The sequence below is a fragment of the Bos grunniens genome, chromosome 2 (genome assembly GCF_055505025.1).
Source record: "Bos grunniens cultivar Pamir isolate PY7600 chromosome 2, Bosgru_T2T1.0, whole genome shotgun sequence".
NCBI lineage: Eukaryota > Metazoa > Chordata > Mammalia > Artiodactyla > Bovidae > Bos > Bos grunniens.
The window spans coordinates 30,516,137-30,530,502 of NC_141166.1; the positions used below are offsets into that span (position 1 = coordinate 30,516,137).

Here is a 14,366-nt window from a genome sequence, read left to right on the forward strand (position 1 = left end):
TACAGATCAGAAACTACAACTCCCAGAAGCCCAAGCAGCGGACCCAGGAGAACTACTCTTCCCAGGAGAGCCCCGGAAGCGCGCACGCTCGCTTGTTTCCCTCCTGTTGGGGGCGGAGTCAGGTTGGGCGGAGTTTGGGTTCTCCTCGCCACGCCTCGGCCTCGTCTCCCACTTTTGCCTTGTGATTGGTGACTCAGCCGGTCCACCCCTTTCGCTATTGGTCAAGAGGCCGTCGCTCTCCCTGCCGGGGAGTCGCCTACGCCTACTTCCTCCCGGGAGGAGGGGCTCGAGTTCCGCGTCGTCGCGCAGAGCTGACTCTGGGAGGCGTTTGGGCCCAGAGAAGTGGGTCCGCCGCTTGCGCCGCATGGAGTCCGAATCCGAGAGCGGGGCCGCTGCTGACACCCCCCCGTTGGAGACTCTAAGCTTCCATGGTGATGAAGAGATTATCGAGGTGGTAGAACTGGATCCTGGTCCGCCGGACCCGGGTAAGAGCTGCGGATCCTCAGGCCATGGGACAAGAGGCTCTTACCCCTGGCCTTTGACCCCGGGTTTTCCCCCCTCTGCTCCCTACCCCACCCCACCCCACCCCACCTCACCTGTCATTCCTACCTACCTCCTTCGCCCTTCCCCTCTCCCCCAACCCCACACTTAATTTTCAGGCCTGGCCCGGGGTGGGGGTTCCCCTGACGCCTCCCCTGGCCCTTCCCCTCACACACCCCCTTCCCATCATTCCCTCGGCCCTCCCTTCCCACACGGTCTCTGGCCAACCCCAGGTCCTCAGAGCTCTCCGGTCCTCCGTTCTGCACGCCCCCTCCTCCCTGCCGCCTCTCACCCCCCGCTTCACCCCTCCTGTCTGACCTCACCTTGCCCTCTCGCCACATGACCACCCCAGCCTCGGGCCTCCCCACACTTGCCATCCCTCTTCCCGCCTGCCGCACACCGTCTGTTAACCCTCTCCCCAAAGCAGACGATCTGGTCCAGGAGATGGAAGATGTGGACTTCGAGGAAGAGGAAGAAGAAGAGGGCAACGAGGAGGGCTGGGTCCTGGAACCCCAGGAAGGGGTGGTCGGCAGCATGGAGGGCCCCGACGACAGCGAGGTCACTTTTGCATTGCATTCTGGTAGGTCCCTGGGGAGAGCTGTCCTAAGTTCAGTCCAGGTGGACATTTGCACATCATCCGCCATGTAGTGGTGGGAAAATGTTGCCTTTGTGATGGAGGAGCTGTTGGCTCCTGGAGTCAGTTGAGACACACTTGGATTCAAATCCTGTCTCTGCTACTTGGTTGTTTATGATCTTTATTGACGTCTCTGGGCTTTAGTTTCCTTTTAAAAAGTTGTCATTGATAAAAGTTCCTTTACTCTGAATTAGGGGTAATAGTACCTTTTAGATCATCTTTTGGATAATCCTCTTAAATATTAACTCTTGATAAGGAACCAGTAACGCAGGCTTTCCTCACTCAGCCCCCAACCTGGTGGCATCCCACTCTGAGAACTGTAAGCCCTACACTCGTTCCCTCCTCTTGTCCACCACAGAAATGTGGGGTGAATGGAAGAAAGAGTACAGGAGAGCGATGTGTCCTGGGGAGGGACTTCTCCAACAACCGAATGCTTGAAACTTAGAAGAGCTTGAATGCACCCTTCTTTTCCAGGAAGAAAGACATGTTGCTTTAGGTGGAAGGGGGGTGGGCTCCCCAAAGGTCCTGAAGGACAGGACTCTAGGTGGGATCCCCACTTCCTTACTCTTGGAATATCTCTTGGGACAGCATCAGTGTTCTGTGTGAGCTTGGACCCCAAGACCAACACCTTGGCAGTGACAGGAGGTGAAGACGACAAAGCCTTTGTGTGGAGGCTCAGCGATGGGGAACTGCTCTTTGAGTGTGCAGGTGAGGGAGCTCGGTGAAGTCCTGCCTCTTTGGAGGTCTTAGGGGGCTGGCCTGCAGTGGTTATGCATCCAGCAGCCATTTATTGACCCCTGTTTTGCCAGCTCTATGCTTGGCCCAAGAGCCCCAAAGAATATCCTAGTCTTTTGTGGGTGTGGGGGAGGGAGACACTGAATGGCCGAGGGAGTCAGGGAAAGACCTGGAGGAGGCGACACTAGTGGCGGAGAATGGGGGTGGGAAGGAGGCTGTGGATATTTCAGGCAGAGGTGCGGACAGAATGGGAAAGACATAGGTCTGGGCTACACATGGTCAAGTGGGGGCCCAGTAGTGTTTTGCCTGGGGAGAGCTGGGGGTTGCTGCAGTGGGCTTCTGCAGCAGCTCTGAGTTTGGTTGCCTGTTTTGTGGGGACTCATCCTTTTTTTCCCAGCTGGTACTTTCTGGGGGCCGGATACCTGGGTCCTGTATCCCCAGCACCAGGTTCCCTGACATTCTCTTCTCTTTCTGCCCACTCTCTGCAGGCCATAAAGACTCTGTGACTTGTGCTGGTTTCAGCCATGACTCTACCCTAGTGGCCACAGGAGACATGAGTGGTCTTTTAAAAGTGTGGCAGGTGGACACAAAGGAGGAGGTCTGGTCTTTTGAAGCAGGAGATCTAGAGGTGAGATTGTCACAGTGGGATTCAACTCTGAGGGCCGGGTGGAGTGGGGAGAACTCGGGGGCCCATACCACCTTGAACGGATCAAGCCAGCTCTGAGCCAGTGCTCTCCCAGGGGACAGCAGGAGTGTCTGGGCCTGTCCCCTGGGATGTCCCCACTGACTCGGAAGCAGGGAGAGCTTGGTGGGGTTCTGGGGGCAGACTCCTAGGTGAGATGGGCTGAGGGGAACCCTTGTTGAGCCTTTGTCCCTGCCCAGTGGATGGAGTGGCACCCTCGGGCACCTGTCCTCCTGGCGGGCACGGCTGATGGCAACACCTGGATGTGGAAGGTTCCGACTGGTGACTGCAAGACCTTCCAGGGCCCCAACTGCCCGGCCACCTGTGGCCGAGTCCTCCCTGATGGTGAGAGCGGCATTCCTGAGTGTAGACAGGTGGGGTCTGGGTTCCACACATGCCTGGCACCCTCCTGGGCCATGATCAGCAAACTCCGAGGTCTGCTGTTGAGAGCAGTGACCTCCCAGGACCAGAGCAAACAGCTTCCCCTTTCTCACCTGGAACTGGGTCTTCCCTGGGGCACTGTCTGTTCCCTCGCTTCCTTGCCTGCCTCTCTCTTCTCTTGCCTGATGTGCTGGTGTGTCTGTGCTGGTTGTCGTCTCTTCACCTGCATCTCTGATCCTTCAGGGAAGCGAGCTGTAGTTGGCTATGAAGATGGCACCATCAGGATTTGGGACCTGAAGCAGGGAAACTCTATCCACGTACTAAAAGGTACTGGAGGTGGCGAAGGTGTTAACCTAGGCTTTTGTGGGGAAAGGGCCAAGACCTGGGTCAGGATGAAGCCTGACTTCCTCCCTGCTTCATCCTAGGGACCGAGGGTCACCAGGGCCCTCTGACCTGTGTCGCCACCAACCAGGATGGCAGCCTGATCCTCACTGGCTCTGTGGACTGCCAGGCCAAGCTTGTCAGTGCCACCACCGGCAAGGTGAGTGGGACCTGGAAGTCTGGCTGTGGGGCCCTCTGCTTTCCGCATCTCCGTTTCTTCTTTTTCTTCAGTCAGCCTCCTTGCCCCAGTGCCTTTCTTCTCTTACTGGAGAATCATGTTTCCAGGCCCTCTTCTGATCCTCTCCTCTGGCTCATAGGTGGTGGGCGTTTTCAGACCTGAGACTGTGGCCTCCCAGCCGAGCCTGGGAGAAGGGGAGGAGAGTGAGTCCAACTCCGTGGAGTCCTTGGGCTTCTGCAGTGTGTGAGTGTGAGCGCGGCCTCAGCCTGGACACATGAGCAGGGGGCTTGGGGGAGGGGGCTGGGGACTAGGGAGGACAGAGGGCGCCAAGTGCAGGTCCCCCCATGAGCCTTCATGATGCTCTCTTCTGCCAGGATGCCTCTGGCAGCTGTTGGCTACCTGGATGGGACCTTGGCCATCTATGACCTGTCCACACAGACCCTCAGGCACCAGTGTCAGCACCAGGTACAGGCTGTGGGGAAGCCCAGGTTCTCTGGGAGCATCTGCCGCAGACATGGCTCCTGCCTAGTCCTTCCTATGGTCCATCATCCCCTCCTCCCTCCTTGAGAGTTGGGAGCAGAGGCCCATGACGCACCTCGCTCCTGTGTACCCTTCTGCAGTCGGGCATTGTGCAGCTGCTGTGGGAGGCAGGCACCGCCGTGGTTTACACTTGCAGCCTGGATGGCATCGTGCGCCTCTGGGATGCTCGGACTGGCCGCCTGCTTACTGACTACCGGGGCCACACGGCCGAGATCCTGGACTTTGCCCTCAGCAAGTAAGTGGATTTGGCATGGGCTAGGGTCTCTGCGTATTTGAAAGGTGAGAGCAGTATGTGGGGCTCTTAAAGTGTGGGAGGGCTGCTAAAGGAAGCTGGGACCCAAGGCCTGGGCCTGCCTAGGCAGCCGTGCTGGGGGCCTGTGGGAGTCGTCCTCTGTTGATGGTGTGGCCTCTCATCTCACTCTCGGGCTCAGGGGCTGGGACTGCCTCCCCCATGCGGGCAGCTCTCCCCTGATCCTCAGGCTGATGGCTGGCTTCAGGAGTGTTCACCGGATGTGGGCTGGTGAGCCCAGCGCCAGGCACTAGCAGTCTAGAGTTGAGGATACACTGGAAGAGCCCCCCAAAGGGCCCCTGGGTGGTGGGCTTGGGGTGGGCCTTAGGTTCTCCAGTCCTTTCCAACCGTGCTTTCTGTCCACAGAGATGCCTCCTTGGTGGTGACCACGTCAGGAGACCACAAAGCAAAAGTATTTTGTGTCCAGAGACCTGACCGCTAACAGCTGCAGCGTCTGCTTTGTGTCTGGTGTGGAGGGGGCGCAGGGAGACCCCCCACAGCAGAGGCGGTCGGGTAGGAGGGAAGAGGAGGGGAGGGGCCTCGGACTACTTTCCAACCCCTTCAAACTGACTTGCTCCCTCTCTGTCTCTTCCTTTTCTTAAGAAACCCACCCCTCGGGCTCCTCCTTCCCCCCCTCCCTCCCTCTCACCCAGACCTGGCGGATACTTCAGAGGGAGGTTCAGACCTCTTTCTCTTTCACTTCCTTTGCTGGTGTGAGCCATGGGGGTGTGTGTTTGTATGTGGAGAGTAGGTCTTTGAAGTTCCCGTTCTTTCCCTTCCCAAGTCTCTGGGGGTGGAAAGGAGAAAGAGATGTTAGTTAACAGATTTTAAAAATGTAAATAAAATATACTTCCCAGAGACGTGTCTGTGTGGATTTTGTGGCTGGACGTGAGGAGGAACCAGTGAGGGGCATGTCAGGGTGTTGCTACCCTCCCCCTCTGCTGGATTTCAGGGTTCCTCAACTCACCGCCCTCACCTACAACTGCCTGCCTACCAGGAATCTCCCTGGATATATATCCTCTAGGTTCTTTCCCCAGCTGTTCACCTGTCCCTCCCTGGCTGAGACATGGAATCTCCCTGGATCCTCTAGGTTCTTTCCCCAGCTGTTCACCTGTCCCTCCCTGGCTAAGACATGGAATCTCCCTGGATCCTCTAGGTTCTTTCCCCAGCTGTTCACCTGTCCCTCCTTGGCTAAGACACAGAATGAGATAACCATCACCTGGGCCAAGGGAGCTTTATTCAGTCAGAGTGGGGTCATACAGGGACACTCTCTGATCCATGATCCAGATCTGTGGGGACATGTGGAGACGGGCTTGGGAGCCAAGATGGATGGATGCTTCTAATTGGAATGAGCAGAGGCCCTCCCTCTAGTTCAAGTCAAGGTCCACGCTGCTTTGGCTGCTGGTATGGTAGGCGGTGCTGGGACCAGGACTGCTCTGCGGTCTGCCCCGCAGCATCCGGAGCCACTTCTGGGCGGCCACCCTCCAGGGGCCTGTATAGCGCTGATCACCCAGCCCCATGGCCACGGGCACGGCCGCCGCACTGGCGCTGCCCAGTGAGATGAGGGACAGCAGAGTTCCGGGCCCTAGTGGCGGGCGCTGCTCAAAGGCCAGGACAGAGAGCAGCAGGGTGGCCACGTAGGGCCCCCAGCACAGCCCGAAGAGCAACGTGGCCCCGGCCTGTGCCCTGGCCTGCCGCCAGGTGAGGGCTCGGGCCAGGGCCGAGGGCGCCCCGCGGCACACGGCCCGCTCCAGCCGGCGGATGTCCTGCAGCTGGCGGTGCGCAGTGACCAGCACGCGGACCGAGAGGAGGGCGGCCGCGCCCACAGCCGGCAGCAGGAGCCCATAGATTTCGAGGTAGAGGTAGGGGGCTGGGAAGACGGCCTGGGAGCTGCAGTTGCCACCAGGGGCCCAGTGGTTCCAGCCCAGGGCAGGCAGGCTGGCAAAGAGCAAGGGGGCAGCCCAGGTGAGGAGCAGGGCCAGCCGCATGCTCCCACGGGGCCGCAGGGGCCGCAGCACGGCCATGTAGCGCTCCCCGTGCACCAGTAGGAGGTTGGCGAGCAGGGAGAGGAAGCAGAAGTTGGGAGCCAAGTAGAGGAAGAGGCAGGACCAGTAGCCCCGGCGGCTCTGGCTCCATAGGACGGGCAGCGCGGGCAGCGCCAGCCCCGTGAGCAGCCCTGCCAGCAGAAGACTCAGGAAGAAGCAGCCAGCGGGCGGGCTGCGCAGGCGGCGGTCCCCGGCGATACCCACGGCCAGGAGCAGGTTGGCAGCGACGATGAGGCTTGCCAGGGCCAGGGAGAGCCCCAGGGCCCCTGCAGGAACGGGGCTGGGCACCTCCCTGGTGCTGTTGGATGTCATCTTGGGCCTGGGGACGGGGGAGACCTGGAGCAGCAGCAGGCATGCCTGGACGGAAGATGGGGTGGCTGGAGTTAGGATGGGGCTGCAGATCACTGTCCTCTCTCGGCAAGTTGTTGTTTAGTCGCTAAGTCATGTCGGACTCTTTGTGACCCCAGGGACTGTAGGTCACCAGGCTTCTCTGTCAGTGGGATTTCCCAGGCCAGAATACTGGAGTGGGTAGCTAGTCCCTTCTCGATTGAACTATTGAGCTATTCCCCAGTCAGGGACTGAACCCGCGTCTCCTGCATTGGCAGGCGGATTTCTTTACCTCTAAACCACCAGGGAAGCTATCTAGAGGTTGGAGACCAATGCACTGTGGACCATATCCTGTTTGCTGATACACATTTTTCCTCCAATGAATTGCCAATTAAAATTTACATAAAAATTCATATTTTTGGTTAAAAAAAACAATCAGGGCCTATGTAGTAGCAACCAGCTAGAGTTGCACTGTCACTGCCTTCAGAAAGCTCCCCACAGTCCCCACCCAGCCCTTTCCCCATTTCTGTTACCTGCCTGACCCTCTCTGGGCAGCTGTGTTTATGCCTCTGGTTAGACACACCCGTCCCCACAGCATTTGGACCATCCCTGCCTCCACCAGGTGAGGCGTCTAAATCAGCTAAAGGGATAGGATGGAGTCTGGCTGGTGTGTAGTGATCCTCTGGCCAGCCAACAGCTGACAGCCTTTTTTGGGCCATGGGCGGGCCCTGGACTAGGGGCTAGGGCTGGGGTTGGGTGGGGAGGGGTGGGAGAGTGGAGAGTGATCCCTGTCTTCAGATGCTTGCAGGCTGGTTGGCATCAGTGTCTTAAAAAGTGGTAGGTTACTAAGGATTGGGGGTGGGGGTGGGGGTGGGGTGGGGCAGAAGTCAGTCTGAGGCAGGGCTCACTGAGTTAGCAGCACCAAGGGGTTGCCCTGTCCCCAGCACCTCCCTTCCATCCGCCTTGTGGCTGGTTACACTTCAGTGAGCAGCCTCCGGGTAGGACTTCCAGCCCATAAACTTGACGTCCGCACCAGGCTAGCAGCTAGCAACCGGCCTTTCCTGGGAACTGGAGGAGGGGAAGAGCTGCTGAGTGAGGGGGAAGGTTGGCAGTGAGTGTGGAGGGCAAGGGGGGCTGAAGTGAGCCCAGAGATGGAGGGGGAGCTGCTGGGCAGCGCCTGGCCTTTCCGTGGCTCTGACCTGTCCCAGTCCTCCCATGCCCTGGCCCTGCCGCCACATCATGGGGATGAGGGAGGGGGTATCCTGCCTGGGCCCTGTGGGAAACTCCTGCTTCTGTCAACAGGGGAGCAGCTGCTGTTGCTAGGATCAAAGTCAATAAGGGAAGGATTCCTACCTGCCCCCTCCCCTGGGTCAGAGGGTCGAAGGGCCTCAAGGCCACCCTGAGCACAGGAGATGCTACCGCTTCTATTCCCAGCTCCCCCAGTTCCACCAGGCCGTTGCACCCCTTTACCCTCAGCCTGGTTCCTCTTTCTCAGTGTCCCCCAGTGCCCTCTGCTGGGAACATCTTTCCCTTCCAGCGGCCCTCTGGTTTCTGTTCCCCTTCATCCCCACACTGTTAACTTGTTCAAACCCCAGGAGATCTCAGGGACCTGAGACTTCAAACCTGGACTCTGGAGTCGCGGGCTGGCACTCCCAGCTCTTCGCTGGGAGTGAGTCTCCCACCCCACCTCCACCAGAGCAGCAAGAAAGGCAGGGTCAGCCCTGGGGGTGGGGGGACTTCTTGGCAGTCACAATATGGAGGCTCGGGTGGCTTGGGCTGGGTGCAAGGCCTCTTCAGGCCCTGCGGCTGAGGTCTCCAGGTGTGGCCCGGGGGCCGGGTGGGGGCTAGGGTTAGGTAGCTACTCACATGACTGTAGGTGACAGATGTGGCTTGCCCAGCCTGGGCTCCCCTCCGAGTGTCAGGGAGTTGTCCCAGCCAGCGCTGCAGGGCTTCTGGCGACGTCTGGTGTCCTGACCGTTGAGGTCATGGTACCTCCACTGTGTGGAGACAGCAGGGCCCCCAGCTCTCTGCTGCCCTGGCTCTGCCCTCGCCTGGGATGGAGCTGAGGCTGGTGGGACCCAGCCTGGCCCCGCCTCTGGGGGTGGGGCCCGACACACCCTGAGCTGCTGTGCTGGGAAGGCTTCCTCCCCTTTCCCCTGGGCGCCCTCCACGTCTTCCTCCCATACCAGTGGCCCTGTCTCCAGCCACTGGACATAGCTTGGCTCCAAGGAGGCAGCTTGGAGCTCTCTGGCCTGCTGCTGGTTAGCTAATCTGAGAAATGCATTCCAGTTAGTGAACAATGATTTAGTCTATCCTCCCCATCTCCCGGCTGATATATTTACATTTTATAAATATATCAGTGGCCAGCCAGCTGATAGCGCATCCAGCTCTGTAATTCTGCCACTCTGCTGAGTACAGTCTGATGGTGGCGGTGGTGGGGGCCTTTGGAACGCGAGAATCCTTGCTATCTCCCCTTCCTATTACCTGATGGGAACTTTCAGCTTATAAAGCCAGCCTTGCCTCCTAGAATCTGGGTTCATTCCGCACTTTTCTCAATTACTTTGTGAGTCACGTTTTGGGCTGAGGCATGAATGGCTCTTGGGCAAGCTATCTCTGGACCTCTATTTTCTCACCTGTAAAATGGGAACAAGGCAAACCATCAGTCAGTGTTGCCAGGAGTCTTATGGGATAATATACGTAACTGCATACACCCCACTGCCGGACACCTAACAGGGGGAGGGGTCTCAAAAAATGACATCCTTCTTTCCTCCTCCATGAAGACTAAGAAACAGCCAGTGATTGAATCAGAAGGCCTGGGTTTAAATCTCAGAATCCTACTTGGATCCTATTTTACTGGCTGTGTAAACTTGAACAAATTTTTAGATTTTCTTACCTCAGTTTCCTCATCTGTAAAATGGGGGCTCGTACCATTTTCATCTATTGTGAGACTAAATGAGAAAATGTGGGGAGACTTCCCTGGAGGTCCAGGGGTTAAGACTCCACCCTTCAACTACAGGGGCACAGGTTCAATCCCTAGTTGGGGTATATCCCACAAGCCACGTGGTGTGGGCAAAAAAAAGTGTAATAAGGACTTGGGTCAGTGGTTGGCACAGAAGCAGTCAATGAGAGGAACTTCTGGCCTTTTCTGCACGTCCCCTCTGAGAATTCCATTGAAATAAGCGGATGAAGAGCTTGTGAATAGCAAGAGGGTAATGACACTTTCACTCCACAAGGAAACACAGGAAACTGAGTGAGAGGAAGGGCAAGTTCAAGGCCAGGAAGCCCTGATTTCCACCTTGTGTCAAGTGTAACTTTGGGGAGAGGGAGAGAAGCAGTTACATTTTCTTGAGACCTGAAATGGGAGGAAACAGGCTAAAACTTCAGCAAGAAAGCTGGAGGTTAGACATTAGGAAAAGCTTTCTTGTTCAAGAGCACATGAAGATGGAGCAAGGGGTCCTCTGCCCTCTCCCAGGACGACCTGGGCCCAAAGGGCGGGAGGCCTGACAGGTCTGGCTCTGCCAACTCTGCACGGCAGTCAGGGGTCCTGGAGAGAAGGGTCTCTGGACAAAAAGTGGGAGAAGCATCCAGTCTCAGACCTGTCCTCTAGGGAGCTGGGGGCTAGGAGGACGCAGCGTTCCAGGGGATGGCTCCCAGCCCCACGCTCTCTGGTTGGGCAGAAGTCAAGAGGCTCTGGGAGAGTTCAGACTGGGGTCTGGACAGAAGTGGGAGTGGGGCCCCTTGGATACTGGACTGCCAAGAATAAACAGACCTTCTGTTCCCAACCCTGGCCTCCTCCCGGCAGCCTCCAGGATGTCTGTGTTTCTTCTCCGCTGCTCTGTCTAAACAGTGTGTGGGATGACGTGTAAAGAACAACTCTGGGAGCAGGAGCCGGGCAGCCTGGGCTCTATCTTCCACTCAGCTGTTTCCTCCTGCCTTGATCATCTGGTTCCTCTGTTCCATCAATCCCTGGGACTGACTCATCCACAGCCTTCTCTCCTTTGCTCACGGGAGGGCTCTGATGCAGGCAGTCTTCAGATGCTCCCATCGGCTGACTCTTCGGGCCCTAGAGTCCCCACCCGTCCCCCTTCTCTCCTTAGGTCCAGCCTGTTACCACGATGCCCGATGTGGACAGGGGCAGGAAATGCACCTGGGTCTCCTTTGTCACTCTGTTCTCCTGGGTATTTAACTTTTCTGTTGACCCTGGGTGTCTGGGACTTGGTGGTGAGTACTCACTGACTGGATGAACAGAGGCAAAGGGGTGATGAGTGGCTATGGAACTGTTCAACCCTCCCCAGATGCAACAGCAGACGAGCCCCTGGGGGTCTCTGGAGGGTTGTGGGCGCAATACTATGACCAAGACTGAGGAAGCCCTAAGTCAGCTGTATGAGCAGAGGACACTGGTCCTTCCCCTTAGGGATAAATGACAGATCTCTCACAGAAATTTAACAGTGCTTTTAGCAATCCCCAGAAGGGGGCAGCATTGCTTGAACTCAGAATTCTGAGTCCCCAGAATGGACCCAGGCTTTGGGTCTAGGGCCTCTGTGGCTGCTGGGCTTAGGCTGAGGGTCCATCTGGCCTACTTTGAACGAGGCTGAAGGAACTGAAATGGTAACAGAGGAGAAGCAGCTCTGGGTATGTGGGCTGACACAGTAGCTGGTGTTACTTCCTCTTCCTGGCTTCAATTTCCCGCCCTCTGGTTCCACACGTCCACTTATCCACTTTCTGTTAACGTCGTCTTCCCACCAAGCTCCTGGATTTTAGCTTCCCCAGGTCCTACTTTCTCCAGACTTGGGAGATACCCACCAACACCTTCCTCACCTCAAACTGCAGTATGAGGGCCACCAGCAAAAAATATCACCATCTTGGGGGAGGACCTGAATAACCCCAAAGCAGAATAACCTTGATTTATGCTGCCCCTTCTGATCCCCTTGGGAGTGTAAGAATGGAACTAAGATTTATTAAAAAGCATTATCAACTCTAATTATAGACATTATCAGTCAGTTCAGTTCAGTTGCTCAGCAGTGTTCGACTCTTTGCGACCCCATGGACTGCAGCATGCCAGGCCTCCCTGTCCATCACCAACTCCTAGAGTTTACTCAAACTTATCTCCATTGAGTCGGTGATACCATCCAACCATCTCATCCTCTGTCGTCCCCTTCTCTTCCCACCTTCAATCTTTCCCAGCATCAGGGTCTTTTCAAATGAGTCAGTTCTTCGCATTAGGTGGCCAAAGTATTGGAGTTTCAGCTTCAGCCTCAGTCCTTCCAATGAATAATCAGGACTGACTTCCTTTAGCATGGACTGGTTGGATCTCCTTGGTGTCCGAGGGACTCTCAAGAGTCTTCTCCAAAACCACAGTTCAAAAGCATCAATTCTTCAGCACTTACCTTCTTTTCAGTCCAACTCTCACATCCATACATGACTACTAGAAAAACCATAGCTTTGACTAGATGGACCTTTGTTGGCAAAGTAATGTCTCTGCTTTTTAATATGCTAAGTTGGTCATAACTTTTCTTCCAAGGAGCAAGCATCTTAATTTCATGGCTGCAGTCACCATTTTGGAGCCCCCCAAAAATAAAGTCTGTCACTGTTTTGCCATGAAGTGATGGGACCAGATGCCATGATCTTTTAGTTTTCTGAATGTTGAGTTTTAAGCCAACTTTTTCACTCATTATAAATGCCTACTTGATTCATTGGAAAAGACTCTGATGCTGGGAGGGATTGGGGGCAAGAGGAGAAGGGGACAACAGAGGATGAGATGGCTGGATGGCATCACTGACTCGATGGACGTGAGTCTGTGTGAACTCCAGGAGTTGGTGATGGACAGGGAGGCCTGGCGTGCTGCGATTTATGGGGTCGCAAAGAGTCGGACACGACTGAGCGACTGATCTGATCTGATGTGATAGGTACTTATCTGTTGTTTATTCCTTTTAAGAGCCCGGTGAGATAGGTGGAGTCATGTCCAACCAAAGATGAGGCCACTGGTGCTCAGATTAAGAAATCTACTCAGTCACATAGCTATTAAGTGGAAAGTGAAGTCACTCAGTCGTGTCCGACTCTTTTCGACCCCGTGGACTGTAGCCTACCAAGCTCCTCCGTCCATGGGATTCTTCAGGCAAGAATACTGGAGTGGGTTGCCATTTCCTTCTCCAGGGGATCTTCCCAGGCCAGGGATCGAACCTGGGTTTCCCCGCATTGGAGAAAAAACATTTTTGAAACTCTCCAGTTTACACCCCAGCTCATCTACACCTCCCAGGCATGGACCTTTGGGCAAAGGAGCAAATCAGCACTGAGATTAGATCCCATTTTCCCCAGCCCACATCCTCAGTGTGCTGAAGTCCTCCTCCAATGGGCTCTGGCTGAAGTTACAGTGGGCCTTTGTCCATAACGGTGAAGGCGGGCCCTTGAGAACGAGTTAAGTGTGCCCTGGAAACAGATGTAGACAAAGGAGCCAGTTTGGAGGGGGTTTTCATCAGTATGAGTTTTTATGCTGATCAAGTCTTGGAATTAAGACAATTCCTTACGGTTTACTGCTGTAAAAAGTACTTAATGCCTCTTCTCCTCCTAACTCTGTATCTTCTAAGCAATTTTGGTTTTGCCATTTACAGCACTTTTCAGGAATCCAATCTCCATTATTGGCAAAATACAGTTGAGTTCCAACTTACTAAGGAGATTTGTTTGAAACTCAGCAGGATGGCAAACACACCTTCTAGCAAAATTACCTTCACAAACCCCTTACACAGGGGTACAGAGCACAGCTATGTCACTGTCTCCTAACAGATCTAACTTAGCCCAGTTTTCCATCCACCAGCAGTAGGTGATGAGGGGCCGCATCCCAGGAGAACACGGGGAAGCCTTGGCAGTGAACTCTCTCCACTGCAGGTCATGGTTGGCCTCCCCAAGGGGACAGCACTCTCCAGGGCACTTGTTTGTTGAGGGCATGGGAACATAACTGATCCTGAGCTTTCCAGGATCTCATTTACAAAGAGTAAAGTGAAGTTTTGATGACTAAACGACCTGTCCCTTCAAATCTGACCATGACCCACAGTAAAGACATTTTTATGACCTAGTCAGTATGTCCACAACTAAGACATATTTCAGAATCAGTACTTACCTATAATAGGAGTGATGTACTCAGCATATATGACACAACAGCATCTACTATTCCATTTTAAAACACTGAAGATGAAGTCACATATGTGAAAAAAAAAACACACAGGAAACAACACACACACACACAGATGAGCTGCATGTACAACTGGGGAAATATGAGTAAGGTTGTGATGGTGTTAACATCAGCTTCCTCCTGGCAATTATATTGTATTACAGGATTTCAGCACTGTTTCTTACAACTGCAGTTAATCTACAAATACCTCATAATTGTTGGGGAAATATCAGATTTCACAATTCATTGACAGTTTCAAACCAGTCTGAAACAATGAACTTGATGGAGACAAATTAAAAAGCTTTGCAGTGCATAAAGTTTACTTAGAAATGCCAACTAAGAGCTTACCAGTGAGCCTCTCCCCCCTCTACAGGGAGGGTGGGGGTGGGGGTGGTTCCTGAACCTGAGCTTCTCCAGTGCATGTTTGCAGGTTCAAGGGCAGTATTGATGTATCCTTCATCCCTCCTTT

General features: G+C 55.0%; 2 protein-coding genes across 6 annotated transcripts; one reads left to right on the forward strand and one right to left on the reverse strand.

Moving 5' to 3' along the window:
- Positions 1–313: 313 nt before the first annotated feature.
- On the forward strand, positions 314–5,216 carry AAMP (angio associated migratory cell protein). Of its 2 annotated transcripts, none has more exons than XM_086340401.1 (11): positions 314–485; positions 965–1,120; positions 1,763–1,882; positions 2,398–2,537; positions 2,792–2,936; positions 3,216–3,299; positions 3,398–3,513; positions 3,671–3,774; positions 3,906–3,996; positions 4,152–4,306; positions 4,727–5,216. In XM_086340401.1, exons 1-11 carry the CDS (start codon positions 365–367, stop codon positions 4,800–4,802), a joined length of 1,308 nt encoding a protein of 435 aa, XP_086196527.1. In that variant the 5' UTR covers positions 314–364; the 3' UTR covers positions 4,803–5,216. The 2 variants fall into 2 exon arrangements, with proteins under 2 accessions (XP_086196527.1, XP_086196534.1); XM_086340408.1 differs by having other exon boundaries at positions 968–1,120.
- A 361-nt stretch (positions 5,217–5,577) lies between these two features.
- Positions 5,578–8,790, reverse strand: GPBAR1 (G protein-coupled bile acid receptor 1). Of its 4 annotated transcripts, none has more exons than XM_086340530.1 (3): positions 8,599–8,790; positions 7,710–7,800; positions 5,578–6,762 (listed from the first exon to the last, which is right to left on the reverse strand). In XM_086340530.1, exon 3 carries the CDS (start codon positions 6,715–6,717, stop codon positions 5,728–5,730), a length of 990 nt encoding a protein of 329 aa, XP_086196656.1. In that variant the 5' UTR covers positions 6,718–6,762; positions 7,710–7,800; positions 8,599–8,790; the 3' UTR covers positions 5,578–5,727. The 4 variants fall into 4 exon arrangements, with proteins under 4 accessions (XP_086196656.1, XP_086196645.1, XP_086196635.1 ...); XM_086340519.1 differs by having other exon boundaries at positions 7,680–7,800; XM_086340509.1 differs by having other exon boundaries at positions 7,641–7,800.
- Positions 8,791–14,366: the final 5,576 nt, after the last annotated feature.

What these genes read in the sequence shown, in the direction of transcription:
- GPBAR1 (XM_086340499.1), bottom strand. Translation starts at nt 6,717, where the DNA reads ATGACATCCAACAGCACCAGGGAGGTGCCCAGCCCCGTTCCTGCAGGG.
- AAMP (XM_086340401.1), top strand. Translation starts at nt 365, where the DNA reads ATGGAGTCCGAATCCGAGAGCGGGGCCGCTGCTGACACCCCCCCGTTG. An exon ending in TCCTGGTCCGCCGGACCCGG is followed by an intron (nt 486 to 964) that starts GTAAGAGCTGCG and finishes CTCTCCCCAAAG; the next exon opens with CAGACGATCTGGTCCAGGAG. An exon ending in TCCTTGGGCTTCTGCAGTGT is followed by an intron (nt 3,775 to 3,905) that starts GTGAGTGTGAGC and finishes CTCTTCTGCCAG; the next exon opens with GATGCCTCTGGCAGCTGTTG.